Source organism: Sarcophilus harrisii, chromosome 5 (genome assembly GCF_902635505.1).
Source record: "Sarcophilus harrisii chromosome 5, mSarHar1.11, whole genome shotgun sequence".
Taxonomy (NCBI): domain Eukaryota; kingdom Metazoa; phylum Chordata; class Mammalia; order Dasyuromorphia; family Dasyuridae; genus Sarcophilus; species Sarcophilus harrisii.
Window position 1 is genome coordinate 151,774,166 of NC_045430.1, and position 18,995 is coordinate 151,793,160.

An 18,995-nucleotide genomic window follows, 5' to 3' on the forward strand; every position below is an offset into this window, starting at 1 on the left:
GCTGTTGTGTTTGATTGAATATATCTCAATTCAACAACCAAATATTGTTCACTGGGGAAGAGCGTTCTGAAACTATTACCTTTATAATTTCTTATAACACAATAATATTCTACCACAATCATACTGAATCCATCCTATTCCCATTGTCAACCTTAATTAGGAAAGGTAAAAAGTTCAGGTACAATATAGTCCAAAGTTTAATCAGGATGTAGTTAACTCTACTCTTCCTCCCCTGTCCCTTTCAAGGGTTTACTATTTACAGTGAAGTACCAAGCTTCAGGGAACCTTGAAAACTGGACTAAAGAATCTGAAATTTACTCTAGAGATAATGGCGGATTCCTCCCCTTTCCTCTCCCTCTCACCCCCATTCTCCTTTAAATATTAATTATTGCAAGCTCCTTGAAGGTAGTATAGTCTTTTGCCTCTTTTTTAGTTTTCAGACCATGACATAATCATTGACACATAGTATGTACTTAATGTTTATTGATATTGATAACCTGATTCCCCTAATCAGTGAAAGGTTTTCATATAAATCCAGATAATTAAATCTGATCTTATGCAGCAAGAAATTATAATTTTCTACTTCTACATCCCAGAGGATGTCACAGTTGTTCCAGTTTTGTCAATTTTAATTTGTAAGATCTGGCATTATAAACTTCTCCAAACAATATATTATGTTCTATGTAATTCTATTGACTGAAATTTTGTGAGAAGAGCAAAAGGATGGAACTACATAGAAACAACAGCATACATGCCAAAAATTAAACTTATTGAAATAGGAAAGGGGGTCCATCTTGAAATCACTTGCCGTTTTGAACACTAAGGCTTTGATAATAGTGAAAGTGCTTTATATACTATTTATGAATTTCCATATTATATCTCCCTTTTGATAGGTCTCTAGAGAATCAATAACTATTTATTAATCATCTACTACATACCAATAAGTATATTAAATTCTGTGGATACAAAAACGGCAAAAGATAATCCCTGCTCTCAAGGAGCTGACATTCATGGAGGACACAGCATAATATGTATAAACAAGGTGTAACAGCAATAAATTAAATATAATCAATAGAAGGGAAGCATTAGCATTAAGATGGATCAGAAAAGGATTCTTGTAGAAAGGATTTTGACTGAGACTTGAAGCCAGATGCCTTAATACAAAAATGTCCTAATCCCTATAAAAATCCCTTTAAGGAAATCAGGGGTTGAAAATGAGGAAGAATATTCCAGTTTTAGAGGAAAGCTAGTGAAAAAGCCAATTGAACTTCAAATGATAGCAGGGAGGCCAGTGGTATTGACTCACAAAGTATATGGAGGTTAGTAAAGGTATGACAATTGGAAAGATAAGAGGAAGCAGGTGAAGGGTTCTGCATGCCACACAGGATTTTATATTTGACATAGGGTGACAGGAAGCTACTGGAATTTAAAGAGTAGGGAAATGACATGGTCAAATCTTCTCTTCCCCATTCCATTATTATCTCAATATGTGCTGCATTTTTATATAGTTGAGTTCCATTTTCAGAAATGCTCATTAAATATTTTCATCATTTGGTCTGGTTCTTGCATTTTCTATAGCAAAGAATTTGAAGTTTCTTATGCTACTCCTGCAGAAAAGATAAGAGATGAGAACTAAATAATAGTATATAGGTAGATTTGAGATCAATACGCAGGTAGTTGAATGACTAGACCTAACAATTAGGCTTAATAAACCCACAGAATAATAGGTGATTGATATATATTTTTATTCATCTTCTTTGGCATTCAGCAATTCATCTGGTCTTACCATGCTTAACATAGAACCAAAGATTTAGATTTGGAAGAGAACTTGAAAGAAACTGGTTCAACACCTTTGTTGTACAGTTGAGAATATTGAGAGCCCCCAAAATGTAAATAACTTGACCAAGAACACACAAATGTTAGACCTAAGGACTCTTTCCATTATACCACAATGTTTATCAATGCCTAAGACAAAGACATGATACATTGAATAAATTTACAGATGTCACAAAGCTAACTGGCGATATTTACTAATTAAAAAATAACTTGACAGGACAGAACACTGAGCCAAATCTAATAAGATAAAGTTTAATGAGAATCCAATCCAATCAAAATTTATTAAGCACTTACTTCATGCTAAGTGCTGGGGACATAATAATTTAAAAAAAAATCCCTGCTCTCAAGGGCTCAATCCAATTTGGGTGGGGGGAGGGAACAACACAGAGAAAGAGGCAAGAAAGAGGGGTATGGAGACCAGAGGGTTTCTAATTCAGGGGCATCTTGTTCAGTGAAGTTGAAACCAGGCAGAGCAGCAGATGCAGAGTGGTGTATGCAAAAGTTCATAAGATTTTACACTTGGTTTCAACGGATAAAGCGCTAGGCAGAGATCAAATTTTCACCTATGTGACCTTCCCACAAATCACTTAATCTGTGTCAATTTATTCATTTATAGAATGAATTAGGATGAAAGATCATATTTAAAGTTCTTTTTAATCATTTGATCCTTCCATTCCTCTTCTATAATTTTCAGGAAAGGCAGAAGCTGATCATTAAAATGTTTATGTATATATGTCTATTTTAAGTTAAAGGGGAAAATTACTTGGAAGGATCTTCATTTGAGCCACGTTACCATTGTGTATTATATGCTCTTCTGTGTTTGAACTTTAGTTCTTTTAAAAAAAATTTCACTATTAACAAATCTGTGTAGTCAAATAGACTATAAAATCCACCTACAATGATGCTACACAAAATTTGAGCGTTGTCTCTACTTTCCTTCCATCTAAGCTCCTGCTTACACACCCTCTCCCCCCCAAAAAAAACCCCACCAACCACAACTCTGAGTGTAGGATCTATTTCATCGTTTTAAAACTTCTAAAGAGATTTTTAGGCTTAGATTTTTATCACCAAATCCACAGAAGCCAAGAATTGCGATATTGCTCACTATAATTGTACTGGGGTTAGTTTGGAGGTAGGACCTTAGAAGGAACTTGAAGCCATCGAAGTCCGAAGGGGAGTAGGGGAAGGAGGGAGTTTAGGTATAGGATTCAGCCAAAGAAAGTGCCTAGAGCCAAGAGATGTAGTATCTTGTTCAAAATCAAAACAGGTTCCCGAACACGAAACTGTACGATACTCAGAGGCCAGGTTAAGGCACAGCGGTGGGGTGTTAGGATTCTTACAAAGTGATGTCAGCTGTCTTAAGTTTAGCATCGTGCTTAGCAGTTCCCTATTCAGAGTTCACACATTAGCACTCGAGATTCACAAGTCAGAAACCCACAGTCCCACTCGGAGGAAGAGTCAACCTTCGAGTTCATATCTCTAAAAGAGCATATAAAAGGATAAGCACGAAAGCCAGTGGGAGAGATTAGAGAAGGCAGAGCACACGGGGGATTTGGAAGAAGAGAGGCTAAAGCTGGCAGAGGCAGAAAGGACTAGCCACAAGAGCTCTTGGAACCAAGCGGGCTGTTTTGAAGGAGACAATTAAGGATTTGCACTGGGCTGCGTTTGAGGTGATTATGACTCTGAAGTGAAACGAAGGCTGCCTCCAGAAGCCCCGCAAGTAACCTGCTCCCAGACAACGATCATATTTTAGAAAAGAAAAACACTGCGGTGGGGGATGGAGGAAGAGGAGATGGGGAGGGGGGGCGTTGGGGGTGGAGAGGCGCCTATACCCAAGCGCTCCAAACTCCCTTATTCCTAGTCTGAAGCTAATTCTATTGGGGACGCAGCGCCCCCAGGACTTTCTTTAGGGGAAAAAGTAAAACCCAAACAACTACATAAACTTTTTTTTTTAAACTTTCACTTAGTTATGGAATGAGGGAGCGCACGGTCTCCTGAGGGCTTCGCCCACCGGCCAAGGCGAAAACAAAACGCAAACAAAAGCACCCAGTCCTAGCTCCCCGCTTGGATCTCGGCACGCAGTCGCTGGGACCCTCGGGCCGGCGGGCCGTCCAACCACGCCTTCTCAAGACGCGTTCGAGTTTTCCGCCGCCGCCGGTAGGGAGGAACGCGGAGAGCTGAGAAGCGCTAACGGCTGGGCCTGCGCACGGAGAACAGCCGGCTGGAGGGGACTCTGGGGAAGGGAGAGGAGGCTGGAGGTAAGGGGGGGTGAGGTGTGTATGTGTGTGGTGATGATGGGGGGTTGGGGGGAGGGAGGGCATTATTCAAACTACAAGTCCCAGGAGGCCAGTCTTCGCGAGGTCGGGAGAAACCGCGGAGGCTGTCGGAAGTTGAAGTACCTCGACCAGGAAATACCGCCCCCGTCCATCTCCATCCGCTCTCTCCCGCCAAAGGGAGAAGAGGTTTGATCTTGGAGGATGGACCTTTGTTTCTGGAGCTAGAGGGGCGCTCAGGCGACCTCCTCTGCCATGAAACCGTTTCCGTGCGCTCCCACTTTCCTTTTCTTTTCTCCCTTGTCCCGTTCCAAACTCCTGCGAACTTTTTCCTTTTCCAGTCCCCGGCAAAAGGCATCTTCGTCTCATTTCCGCTGACTGGGCTCAGTCGGGTTTTTGCGCACGCGCCCGTGGCGACTCGGGTGCCGCTGACTTCCGCTCCCAGAGTGCACCTCGAGCCGAATCATGGACCACACTGGTAAGGAGGTGGAGGGGGGGGTCTCGTTTACATGGACCCCTCGGCCGGCCCGAGACCCGCCGTCGCCCGGCTGGCGTAGCGGAACCGGGCTCGTCCTGAGGGGATGGGTTGCAGTGGCGAGGGAGGACTTCCACCTACTCCCATTCTCTCTTTTCCTTCCTTCCTCTCGGCCGTGCCCGGCTGGGGCCTGATATCTCTCGGCCTACACCCCTCCCTTCTCACATCCCCGCCCTCCCCTTGCGCTGCAGCCTCGGCGCTGCCTTGGTCCGGTGTGGGACCCCGGGGCTGCGTGGGGGGAGGGGGGGGGATGGGGCGCTGTATTCTTCTCGAGGCCTCCTTCCCTCTCTGTTCTCCTTCCCCCTATCTTGGGCGTCTCGCGGCTTGTGCCGGCCGGGACTGTTTTCCGGCCGGTTTAGGGCTTTGGGGAAGGGAGGGGACCTCAGGGAGCCCAACGCTGGCTCCGTGGTAGTAGAGAGACTCCAGGCTAGCGTTCCTGCCCTTTCCTCCTTCCTCGTAGTCGCGGGCGGATGCTACGGCTGTCCTGCCGCTTCGTTGTTGTCGGTCCCGTGAGTGTTGTAGGTAGGGTGAAGGAGCCGGATATGATCTCAGGTTCCACTTTAGCGCAGTCTTTGTATGAAGTCCAAACCGTACCCCACCATTACTCCCCTTTTCTCTTCCCTGAACCTTGCCATTGGGGCCTTTTGCGGTTGGGAACTTAAAACCGAGGGCGCTTCCTCCTTTTCGACTCTTGGTTTATCAACAACTCTCTCCCCTCAGCCACTTTGTTAACATTGCTTCTTGGGCCCTTTGTAAGCGATGCTTGTGGGGTCTGTGGTCTCGAAAGCAAAATTGTGTATATTTAGTCCTTGTTGGGAAGCTGTGTCAGTCCCTTTGTGGATTACCTTTTTCTTCTCCATTGAAATTAATGCAAACAAGTGACTTGCCCAGGGTCGCATGGCGTGCGCGTGTGTGTGTGTGTTATGTATGTATGTATGTCTGAACTCGGTTCTTCCTGACTCGGAGCCCATTCAGGTATCCACTGAGCTCCTCCCCCAAAAGCAGTAAAATATTGACGTCTGTTGAAAGGCAGATATTTTTATGGGGGTCGTATGTTTTAGATGATCTTAATATTTTTAAATTGAGCTTGAGAAAAATTACGATAGAATGGTCAAACATTGTTTTCTTATTGCAAGTTATGTGCTCCTTATCAAAGTTTTTGCAAGAAAAAGTTAATTAGAATGTGAGCTCCTTGAGGGCAAGGACCTGGTTTTTGCCTTTCTTTTTATCCCTCCAATTTAGCACATGTGCCTGGTACGTTGTAAGCATTCAATAAGTGCTTTTGACTTACTGATTTATAGCAAGAAATGTACATTATTTGTAATGTACCTTAGTTTTAGAAAATATGGGAAAACATACAATTTAGTAGTAGTAAACAAGTTTTATTTATGAGCTCCAATTTAAGGGATAGTGCAACTTAAGATATAGCAGTTCAATAGAGAACTGAAGGACTTTACCAGTTGAAGCTATAACCAGAGAACTTTTTCAGCTATGTTGTGTACAGACACACTAGTTGAGGCTTTCCAGCTTCATATAAAACTTAAACTATGGGTAATATTCACTTTAGATGTGAAGAGATAGCAATATATACTGTTAGAAAAGCATAATTTTGAATTTTTAATATTAGAATTAGGTTTAAGCAAGGGAAAAAAAAAACAAATCAAAAAGTTAATGCCAACAGTCCTTTTTACCTGACTTTTGGCTCTTGTGGAAGCTTTTAAATGCCTTCACTAGGAAAAGTAGCAAAAGTGAAAGGTAAAAATGAAATAAATTGATTTGAATGAACTTTTATCAAAAGTGTTATGGAAATAAACTGAAACTTTTGGTTAGAATTTTTATTTTTTTTTTTTACTGTGTCTGACATTATTTTTTCCTCTTGTCCTTGTTATTTGAGTCACTCTTGTTGTAATGTCCCACCTTATTTTGAAACCATGTCTTGTTAAGGAATGGTTGTTATAAAATAATGCTAAGAAATTGGTAATGAAAAATATTTTGAAATATTTTGTTGCCATTTTACTTCTTGGAATTCCTTTAGTAAATCTTTTTATTTTTCCAATTGTTGATGCTTACCTTCTCTTTGTATTTACTTATCTGTGTATGTTTTAAATGCTGTATAATAAAAAGCATTTTAATAAATATCTGTGGATTGATTATTGATTAATATTGTTCCCCTTCTTCCCTTCCCATGAAGGCAGGGGCTTTCATTTGTTTTTATATTTACTCATAGTCCCTAGCTTATAGCAGGCATTTAATAAATGCTTCTTGAAGTCTACTGTTTAAATTTTCAATCTCCCCCTCCATCTATTCATAGATTCCTATTGATTAGAAGACTGAATTGTAGATTTGAGCATCAGCTTTTACTTATAAGAAACCTAGAAATATGATCTTGGAAGTTAGTTCTAAAGTTAATGCTTTCAAGAAGGCTTTACCTAAATCCATTTTGAACAGTTTTAGCTAGCTATCCTAAAAATCCTTAAACAGCACAATAACTTATTGAAGTACTTAACAAAAGTAATTGAAAAAATAAATTTTAATTAATTGAAATTTAGCCTAGTTTTGTAAGTAAAAAGTAACTTGTTTTTCATAAATCTCAGCATTAAATAGTTATTTCTGGGAAATGATGTTTGTGATACACATTTAGAAGTGCATATCTCTCTACCTATGCAATAAATGTGTTTTGGAGATAAGGGTTCCCTCCTCTCCCTTTTTTTTTTTTTTTTTAAACTATTAATATTGACCTTTCCAGGTAATTGAGCAAATAAGTGATTTGTGGGGGCAAAGAAGCATGTTTTGGTCTGATTTAGACTTTGTTGTCCTCATAGTCATATTGTACTTCTCAACCTACTTTTTTGGGTGGGAAAAAAATATTGCTTAGCAGCAAGTCTGAGCTATGGTATAGATGTAGGAATGCCTTATATCTTAGATATACCTCATTTTTAAATTTTTAGATTTATTTAATATTATATTTATTTTTAGATATACCTTATTCTTTTACCCTTTTGTACCACAGGAATATGGTTCCTAGTTATTCCGCTATTTAAGGGTAGTACTTTACTATTTAATGTTTTATGATTTACCTTTCTTTAATAAAATGCCTGCACATGAAAATAATTTATCTAGTATTTGTATCCACATCCCTTTTAAAAATTCTGTTTTTATTTTATAAATATATTAATCACTTGCCAAATACATAGATCTGTACTAGGAAAAATTTTATTATCTAGGAAAAATAATTCTTATATTATTTATTATATTAAAATACTATTTATAGGAAAATATTGTCTGCTTTAAAACATCCAGAATTTCATTTCTGTGGGAGGGGGTCACTGCTATACCCGATGCAGATAGCTGATGAATTGCTGTGGCCATAGACTTTCCTCACCTAATGACTACATTTGTTCAGTAATTAATGTTTACAAACTTAGCAAGGCTGGTCCTTAAATGACAACCTATCAGAGACCTTATCTTTGAAGTCTTTCCAACTTGGTATAGGATCTTTCATTCCACTGGAGTAGCCTTACAAAACCCGGCATCATCTCTGCATCATGATAAGGTATTAGGGATAGGAATTTAGTGGAAGCTGGAAGAGAAATCAAAATTTTAAAATTAAGACATCTCTTCTCTCATGGAATTAACAAATTGGTGAGGAATTGTCATGACAATATTCAGGCATCTCATAAAATACTAAAGTTTTGAACAGAAAATAGAAAAAATTGCAACTAAACATGTTATGGTTTTTAGAATCAGGACTTCTGACATTAAAGCATAATGGTATTTGATAGGTCATTTCATATTTTTAACAGAATGTTTTAAGAGAGAAAACTAAAAGAAGTCACTTTTATTTTAATATAGACAATGATTTGCAAGGCACTAATAGTTCTGGATCGTTGGGTGGTCTTGATGTTCGAAGACGAATCCCTATAAAGCTAATCTCCAAACAGACAAACAAAGCCAAACCTGCTCCTCGAACTCCAAGGACTATGAATAGGATGCCTTCTAAGACACAACCTGGTGATGAAGGTAATGTATTTGAAATAGCTGCTTGTCACATTACTGTCTCTTATCTAGTAACGTCCTGCCTATATATAATTCCCACAATACAGCCCATGCAATTTTAATCTTTTCCATTGTCTTCTCTTATTGTTATACCATTTTATATTTTCCAATCCTCTTATTTTGATTTTTTCTTTTTTTTTACTTTGCCTTTTAATGTTTATATATGTTGAAGTTTAAAAACAAAATCCTGAATCTGTTAAGAATTTCTCTCTACTCTCAACTTATACCATATATGTACTTTTTAATCTTAACACTCAAAGACAATGATCTCCCAACCTGAGCTGCAGTCTTTCCCTAATGATATATAAGATAACCCCTGAGAGAGGACTTGATTTGATCAGGCAATTCCCAGATGAGAAAACATGGTTTTTGTATTGATGTCATAGATACACAAAGGACAATGGTAGGTTTATATAGTCTGAAAAGTTTTTGCTATTGGCTGCCTCAGAGATTAGTTGGTGTTAAAAATACTTATTGCCCTCTAGTCCTGCTTTTGTTTTAAATCATAGTTGGTATGAGACTTATGAATGTGGTAATTGTAGTAGATTTGGGAAACTTTTGAGAAACTTTCCAAGAATCTACTATTATCACTGGATTACATTTGTTAAGAATGCTCCAATTTTGTACTCTAGTGTATTTTTTCCTTTTTAAATTCAGCTTAATAGTAGTGCCTTTGTACCACCTTTAGTAAGTTCCCTCATTAATACTTTTCCATGCTTATTGTTTTTATTTGTTGGAGGCTATTTAGGCCAAGCTCACAACTAATTTAGAAATGTATATATTGTGGCTGTTATCCTTCTAGTTTCTATTCCAGAAGGCATGACAGAAATCTTCTCTTAACTTCACTTTCTGAAATTGAATTGTATTCTTTTTTTTTTTAATTTTGTTGAGGCAATTGGGGTTAAATGACTTGCCTAGGGTCACACAGCTAGGAAGTGTTGTGTCTGAGACCAAATTTGAACTCAAGTCCTCCTGACTTCAGGGTTGGTGCTCTATCCACTATGCCATCCAACTGCCCTTCAATTGAATTGAATTCTAATTAGAATCAGTAGTGTTGTCAATTACATGTTTTTAAATGAAATGAGATGATTATTTTAACTAAGCCCTCCAAATTGAGTCCCCTTGTCCTTGATGTTTCTCCAAAGTTGTCCTATATTGAGCAGTTGTATATGTGACATCAAATTGCTCTTGATTTTGGAAAAGATACATGTTCCATGTGGTAAATGAACTTTTATTAAGTGCCTGCTATGTGCTAAGCTCTGGGGATACAAATAACAGCAAAGATGGTCCCTGCCCTCAAGGAACAGACAATCTAATGGAGGAAGATTATAGACAGAAGGAAGTTTAAAAAAGAAAGGGCCCTAAATGGTGAGTTCCAGGAAGTCCATAAACTGGGTTAATAGAAAGTGGGGAGAAAACTCAAGAAGATGGAGTGAGCTCACTAAATACATGCTTTGGAACTCGTGATCTTGACCTTTAGGCATAAAGTGGGCTTTGTTGAGATGTGAATACCAGGAAGATTCAATCTGGCAACATACCAAAATTTCTCAGTGATGAATTTCCTGGGAAAGGGAGTGTATGTAAAGGTTCAGAGAAATCCCAAAGCTGTGGAGTTAATGGCAACCCATCTGTAATGTAAGAGTCTGTAAAATTGAATCGGACACTTGAGAGGTTAACTGACTTGCCCTGGTTATATACGTCATTCTTGATCTCAGATCGTCTGATTCCAAGAGTAACTCTTTAGTCACTACACCCTGCTGGCTCCCCTCTTATCACACAGAGGTTATAATTAAAAAAGAATAGTAGCATTTGAATTTTTCTAGTAAGCTATTATTTTCATTTTAGAAATGAAAAGTGGAATAATCTTTTATTTAAATAATTCTGTCTTGGAACTTAGGACTTAGGAATGGAAGAATCCCTGAAAAGTGTTCTTGTATTAAAAAAAAATAAAAAAATCTTAGTTTTTCCTTTTGAAAAACAGATTGTTTCTGAGATATATCTTTTTTTGTATATATACAAAAATATATATCGACTTCAGTGAATATTATAAAAGTATAACATGAGACCAGATCTGTGATTTCATTGGCGTGGGAATTCCTTCCTTGACCCATGCAGTCTCTGCATGACCATTACATGACTCTGTAATTTATAGTCCAGAGAATGACGTGGCACAAGAGAGGTTAAATGATCTCTTACCTTATTTCTAATCACTGTGCCATGCTGTCACAAATGAGGGTTGTACTTGTCCTTAAATGTGTTATTTTATATGGAGTATGTATGATCAGTGGGATCAAAGAATTTGACTAGTTGTTTGCTAGATGTACTTCATCAGTGACTTAATTCAGTTTAAAAAATTTGTAGGTAACATTTGTTTTTTCTCCTCAGAAGGATTTGATTATAATGAAGAAGAACGGTATGACTGTAAAGGGGGTGACATGTTTGGAAATCAACGAAGGTTTCCTGGACACATTTTTTGGGATTTTCAGGTACAACTTCTTATATGTACATAGATGTGTACTTTTTTTGGTTGTTGTTGTGATTTATAATCTTTGGGGAACTCGGTGTAAATATTACTCTAATTTATCAAGTGAATAGTTTGTCTTTAATTTAGATTATTGCCTAAATCATTGAGAGATTGAGAAACTTGTCCATAATCAGATAGTATTTGTCAAAGGCAGTACTTAGCTGGCTAAGTCTTCTGACTCCAAGAGTGATCCTCTATCCATTGTGCTATGCTTTCATAAATGTAATTTAAAATATTGTGAAGAACAGATAATCTTGGGATAAATTACATATAAATTAAAATTTTCCTTTATTTAACCAGCATTTCTATTGTGTGTAATGTATAGTACTAGGTGATGGTTAAGATAAAAAGAAAAAGGAAATATAGTCCCTTGCACAATAGTTCCACAAGAAACTCTTCTTTTAATGGCTATCATGACATTCATATAAATTAATTTTTAAATTAGCATTTGTAAAATAGACCCTAGCATATTAGATACTATCAGTGACACTTTTAATCTAGTTTAAGAAGACAATTTAATAATAATGTCATTTCAACAGATAAACATCTTAGGTGAAAAGGATGATACTCCAGTTCATTTCTGTGATAAGTGTGGATTACCTATTAAAATTTATGGGCGCATGGTAAGTATTACTGAATTAAATGGATTACCTGATATATATCAAATCTGCCCTATACTAACTATATACTTTTTGCCCTTCCCTATGTGAGTAGGCACTGGAGAAGTTTTCTAGGGGAGCTTTCGTTAGGCACTTGGTTCCTCTGGGTTAAGTCCTCAGGTAAATGGTACAATTAAATCCTACCATCATTCTCCCTTCCCTCTATAAGATTCTGCAGGATGTCCTGCCTGTGGGCACACATTTTGTTCATGGCTTAATCCATTTCAGTCACAAAATTACATGTGCTCACATTTCCTCTACCAAAGACTTGATCCCAACAAAGCTTATCACCATGAATGGACATGGAATTTTCACCAACTAAGGGGACATTTGACCCGGTGTTAAAAACCAAGTTTAATTTTGATGGCTCTTTCCCCAATTTTTGCTAAAATCTAATAGAAACTTGATTATTTTTTTGAACAGATGCTGTTATTACATAGACATTAAAGCCTTGCATCATTTAAAGTGTCATGCTTTATTTGCAGTTCAATACCTTGTTCACTATGTCTCACTGAGAGAAAATGATCCTGACTCCAGACTTAGATTGCTTAAGTTCCATTTAAGATTTTCTGTCATTTCAGCCATAATGATGGTCTACATTATTATGATTGATGTAAAAGATATGTTACTTTTACCTCCTAATTCCTATAATGCATATATTTTTTCATTATTAGCTTATAATAGTATCTTATGCGTCTCTTATCTTTAATGCTATTTATAACATTTGTTAGTGACTACCAGAATCTCTTTGACCTCTTTTTGTTCTACTTCGTTTTCATTCAACAAAATGTGACTTTGAAATTCTCTTGGAGTCTCATTTCTATGGTTTATGAATTGAACTCATCTTCCTTCATTCCTTTTATCCCTGATAATTCCTCTTGTTGTCTATCTTCCTCCTTCATTTTCATTCCCTGGCCCACTACCTTTTCTTCTCTAGATTAATACATTGACTGGCAAATAAGTCAGTTCTGTCGTTTAGAAGATAGTTACTTTAGTTTTGTGCTCAACTACTGTACTAAATTGAATTCATGGGATAGTTTCATAACAACTAATTTGTTTTAGATTTAACAACTAATTTAGATTTAGATTTAGACATACTCTTGCATATTCCCTTATTTATGGAAGAGCAATATTGTTCTCACATGATGTTGCAAAGCATTATATATCCTGCAAAGCAGGATATAAGATTTGTATTATTGAAGCCTAATTTATAATCTAATGAACTGAGTTCAAACAAAACATTGTCTTCATTTTTCAAGTGGTGAAGTTTAAACATATTTTCCTCCTCCTTAAATTCTTCATCTAAAAAAAGATAATTTTAAATAATAACTTTTAAATTCTGCTTGTTTTACTATAAAGTGGAATAATGGATAATAAATACAGTTGTTCTGTCAGAATAAGATAGTCTTTCAGTTGGTATGTGACTGGTTATTGATTGCTGTATTTTTATTGTGAGATAAATGAGAAGAATATTTTGTTGGAAATAGGACTTTTTTTGGAGGGAAAAATAAGATGTATATTAAATAGATTTAAATTAATTAAAGAAATTGTATATTGTTTTATAATATCTAGGAAAAATAGTACAGAAAAATGAAGCTATTAGAGTTTCCATGTCTTTGGCATTTGATAAATTTGATATACTTTTTTCATAGAAAAATTGTAAATTAATATAAGATGATGACTTTATGATCTCTGTTTACAGATCCCATGCAAGCATGTTTTTTGCTATGACTGTGCTATTTTGCATGAAAAAAAGGCAGATAAGATGTGCCCAGGGTAAGAACATTAAATTTTAAAACAAAAGTTTTTGTGCTATAGTGATTGATATGGTTGAAGTGCATTGTGTTTTTGCTTTGAGGTTCTTTCACTAAAGCCTTCTTATAAAAGTTGCTAATAAGGGTTAGATTGTCTTAAACTTAAGCTGATAAACCACTTTTGATGCTGATGTACTGTACTGCATTTTAAACTCTAGGCTTCTTAAGACCTAAGGTCAGATTGGGAATGAAGATACTTGGGTTGATTCTTTGGCTATGATCCTCTGGGTTGGATGCTAATGGTTCCAGAAAAAAATTGTTAATACAGTTTGGAATATCTAGAAAAGACTGCCTCTCTTCCTATTCCTAGTTGAGAGAAGGTCCTCTACTTCCTGAGAGAAAGAAGTTACTTGTTGCTAGTCCATTTACATTTCTGTTTTCCTTTTTTCAATTATCTATTCCCATTTAGTTAGCCTTTTAGTTATTGATAGCATCTGATGAGAGGTAGGATTTTGTTTGCTGCATAAAGTGCAGTGTTGGAGGTTGTTGTTATTGGTTAACTAATGTATTTTCTTCTAATTTAGCTGTAATGATCCTGTGCAGCGAATTGAGCAGTGTATGCGGGGTTCTCTCTTCATGTGTAGCATTGTTCAAGGGTGCAAAAGAACGTACTTGTCTCAAAGAGACTTACAGGCTCACATCAACCACCGTCATATGAGAGCTGCAAAACCTGTTACTCGTCCTCCAATTGAAAATGTTCATCCTCCTATTGCCCCACCACCAGCTGAAATTCCTGATCGCTTTATAATGCCTCCAGATAAGCACCATATGAGCCATATTCCACCAAAGCAGCACATCATGATGCCACCTCCTCCTTTGCAGCATGTGCCACATGAGCATTATAATCAACCCCATGAGGATATTCGAGCTCCTCCTGCGGAGTTGTCAATGGCTCCACCTCCACCTCGTTCAGTCAGTCAGGAAACCTTTCGAATTTCAACAAGAAAACACAGCAATTTAATAACTGTCCCTATTCAGGATGATTCAAATTCAGGTGCCAGAGAACCACCACCTCCAGCCCCAGCACCTACTCACCATCATCCTGAATATCAGGGTCAACCAGTGGTTTCTCACCCTCATCATATTATGCCTCCACAGCAACATTATGCACCACCACCACCTCCTCCACCACCAATAAGCCATCCAATGCAGCATCCTCCCCAGGCAGCAGGTACTCCTCATATGGTTTATAGCCAAGCTCCTCCTCCACCAATGACCTCTGCTCCACCACCAATTACCCCACCCCCTGGACACATCATTGCCCAGATGCCACCATATATGAATCATCCTCCACCAGGACCTCCTCCTCCTCAACATGGTGGACCCCCTGTAAATGCCCCCCCTCCTCACCACTATAATCCTAACTCTTTACCACAATTCACTGAAGATCAAGGAACTCTAAGCCCTCCATTCACACAGCCAGGGGGAATGAGTCCTGGTATATGGCCTGCACCAAGAGGGCCACCTCCGCCTCCAAGAATGCAGGGTCCACCCTCTCAAGCCCCACTTCCTGGACCACATCATCCTGATCAGACAAGATATAGACCATATTACCAATGATAGTAGTGTTTTGAACTGAAGATATAGTGAGGGTTGGGGGAGGGAGGGAGGGGACTTTATGCATTTTGAGGGAGGAAAAACACCTCTTACAGAGGTGGCCATAAAACACTCTTAGGGTCTTGTATCTTAAAATGTTTTTAAGCCTTGACCTTAGGACTGATTTCAAGTATACTGTAGTGCAGATAAGTGGCTCAGTAGAGCACAAGTATATTTTAACAACTTTGTGCCCCTAGTGTGGTAAATGGCCCCAGAGTTGATCATTTTGTAATATTATTTCCTGGGAAAAAAAATCAGACATTGTACCACTTTCAGAAGTATTGCTTTTGTTAAATCCAATGTTTAGTTTTTCTTGTGATACATTTTGTTAACCTGTGTAAAATAATTAAATTTCAATATGGTTGTAAAAGATGCTATTTTTTATGTGAACTTGAGTGGAGTTGCATACTGTTTCTTAAAACCATATGTTTTGCCACTAATATTTTCCCAAAGGTTACAATAAAATGCTACGAGTATACAAATTTTCTAGAGTTTACTATAAGGCAGACAGCTAATGGTAAAGTACAATTCTTCCACATTCAAGGCACTGCACTGAAAGTCATAGGCACAGTATGTTTTGCACTTCACTTAAATGCCTTTGATTTTTAGGCAACCTCAGGAGCACCAAATATATTGAAATTGTAGTACTATAATAACAGTTCATATTAATGATGTTAAAATCCTTTACTTGTTCAGAAAGTCAGGGCTAAAGTAAGATTTTGTAGGCTCCAAGCTGGTGATGCCATTGCAATTGTTTGTTTACTAATGGTTAGACTCACAGAATGTACCACATTCATAAGTCTAATCTCAGATTATTTTATAGGAATTGTTTAAATTATAGCATTCAGTTGAAATATGTATGTCCTACGATGGTTATTTGTCCTAAGATAAAGATTTAGAACAGTATAGATTACCAAAAATCCCTTTTTCCTAAGTAGCGATTAGTTTGGGGCTTGAGTGGTTTCTTGTTTATAGAATTTCAAGTTAGAGTTTAAATATCATTTAAGGCGTTGAAGTAATATATCAGTAAAGGAAATTATTCTGGAAATATAAACAAATACTCAGGCTTGTTTTACATTCTTTTTGATAGGGCTTCCCCCTCTAATTTGAGTACTAATTTATCACTAATTGAGTCCTGATGGTAAAACAATCTAACCTTAATTTTTAAACAACTTAATATGGAGTTAGTGAGCTGTATTAAATTGCTTCATTCCCACATATGGAAAGAGAAAATGACAGTAAAGTTAGATGAATGTCCATACTTTATAATGTGCCTTTTTAGAGTCAGTTTTTGCATTACAGGGTCTTGTTCACAGTCCAACTTAGATTATTAATTACTAGTTTAAACTTAAGTAGGTATGAGTTAACATTCCTTAGGATATAGTTGAATGTCCTATAAGTAAACCATGTTAAGATTTTTTTTCCTATACAGTGCTGTATGGTACAAACAAAATTTATGGTATGCACAGATCATTCAGTAGATACTTCATAGTATATACATTTAGCACGTACATCTTAGGAGTCTTATCGGTTTGCTGGTTTTATCCTTTGTCGCAAAGTATGACTGTTTTTAATGGGATTGCTCAGCCAGATAGCTGAAAAGGTGAAAAGCTTTTCTCACCTTGTTAATTAGATGTAAAGGCATTCCCAAACTTAAGAGTTGAAATTAGAGTTAATACAAATGACCTTTATTTCATTTACCTGAAATAGATAATGCAAAAATTGAATCAGGTACAACTTAACTATTGAGAAAATAAAATTTCGTATTAGCAGTTAGAGTCCCATATTAATGTGATGTTTCTTAGTAGGAAAAAGAGGAATTCTTGTTATTAGAAGTGTGAGGGTGAAGTAGTGCTAAGTTCTGGTATTGAACGCTTCCATCCTTTTCTGGTAGACAGATGGACTTGAGCAAAATTCCCCTTTTATCCCTTTGAAGTTGCCCTTTCCCCCACCCTTTTTCGATTAAGGGCTGTTAAAATAAGATTATTGCTTCAGGTTACATTCTCCCACGCACAAAATAGTGTAATTCACTTTTAAGATTTGTCAGTTTTCATGATTTTTCTAATGTGAAATTTCCTAGAATTGAATTTGAAACTATTTCAGTCTGAAACCACTTAGCTTACATATTGGAGACAAATTTAGTATCATGATAAATCCCACATATTGTAGAAGTAGGCTTTTTTTTTTTTTTTCCAGTGGTAGCTTATTTGCAATTAAATTTGGGAAACGTGTATATTTCTAGTAAAGGGAGCCATATCAAATGAATATGTTGTTACAGACAATTTTTAAATGATATTGGGCTTGAATACAACTGATTATTGTTTATTGGGTGGGTGGGTGAAAATGTAACACAAAATCTTTAGAGTTTTTTTTTTAAAGATTAAACATGTGAAACCCAGCTTTATTTCAGGGAAGCCTTTAAAACTTAAGATGTATGTATGTTTCATTATATTGCTCTTAAGACTACTGAGGTGGCAGTTTAATTCTTAAAAACAATAAAATGGAAGCATAAATACTGATTTTTGCCTAGATGCGTTTTTACCAAATAGCAATATGCTTGGGACAAATCAGAATCTTCTTATGTTGAATTTAACTTTGAGGCTGAATTCATATTTCTTTGAATATAAAAAGCAGCAATTCAGTTATTATGAATACCTTTTGTTGGTACATATATATATATATATTTATTCAAAACAGTTTTTTTTTTTTTGTGGGGGAAATGAAACCTCTTCAGCTTACCTGTTATTTAAAAAACTTGTTGTTAAAATACCCCACAAATCTTGCACAAAGTCATTAAATAATATATAATTATATTTCAGTGGTATCCGTGTGGAGAAATAAGTGTTTGAAATTTTTTTTCCTTTAAAACCCACAGGTTAAGTGACTGTATGTAGTGTGTTATATTTAGAATTGAAAAGTTTGCTGTGATTAATGTCTGGGATGATTGTGTGTGTGTATGTTGTATGTTTCTGAATTCTTCATGGTTGTTTTTGTTAAAAGCCTCATCTTTAAACATTCCTATAGTGGCCCAAAGGGTAGCTAGGTGGCATAGTGGATTAAGCATTGAATTTGGAATCAGAAGACATCTTCCTGAGTTAAAAATCAGTGTCATACACTTAATAGCTGAGTAACTTTGGGCAAATCATTAAACCCTAGTTGCTTTAGTTTCTCTTCTGTAAAATGAGCTGGGAAAGAAATGACAAACCAGTCTTTGCTAAGAAAACCCTAAATGGAATCACAAAGAGGACTGAGGACAATAGGACTGAAGAATAAAGGACATCCCCTCCAATGTGTTCATTTAGTTAACATTGGGGATTGATTTTTTTTCTTTTTGGATGATTTCACCTATAGATTGAATTGCTTAGAAGGAAAAAAGTGGATCAGAGTCAAGTTCAGCATCTTCCTCAATTCAATTAATCAAAATAGCAAAATGGTTTTTTCTCTATGCCAGATTTGTTATATAATAGTGACCAACTATTGGTCATTGTTGTGTATGTGAACTAATTTGTCAAGTAAATATGGCTAAATGGAAATGTTCACAATGTATATAATTCAACAAGTAATTGATACATAAGTGGACTAAAAATGAAGTTATTTTACTCTTCTCTCAGAACCAAGTTGTAGATTTTTCCAAGTTTTTTGTCTCACATCAGGTGGGAAACTTTTATTTCCTAAAGTAAAACTAAATTCTTTCACCTTTAT

The 18,995-nt window shown here is 36.7% G+C and overlaps 1 protein-coding gene across 4 annotated transcripts; it reads left to right on the forward strand.

The window, feature by feature from the left end:
* Positions 1 to 3,795: 3,795 nt before the first annotated feature.
* On the forward strand, positions 3,796 to 17,812 carry CBLL1 (Cbl proto-oncogene like 1). Of its 4 annotated transcripts, none has more exons than XM_012550949.3 (7): positions 3,796 to 4,094; positions 4,451 to 4,587; positions 8,497 to 8,664; positions 11,089 to 11,186; positions 11,764 to 11,847; positions 13,586 to 13,659; positions 14,222 to 17,812. In XM_012550949.3, the coding sequence occupies exons 2-7, from the start codon at positions 4,575 to 4,577 to the stop codon at positions 15,255 to 15,257; spliced, it is 1,473 nt and encodes a 490-aa protein (XP_012406403.1). In that variant the 5' UTR covers positions 3,796 to 4,094; positions 4,451 to 4,574; the 3' UTR covers positions 15,258 to 17,812. The 4 variants fall into 4 exon arrangements, with proteins under 4 accessions (XP_012406403.1, XP_031794621.1, XP_031794622.1 ...); XM_031938761.1 differs by having other exon boundaries at positions 3,797 to 4,094; positions 11,086 to 11,186; XM_031938762.1 differs by lacking the exon at positions 4,451 to 4,587 and having other exon boundaries at positions 3,797 to 4,094.
* Positions 17,813 to 18,995: the final 1,183 nt, after the last annotated feature.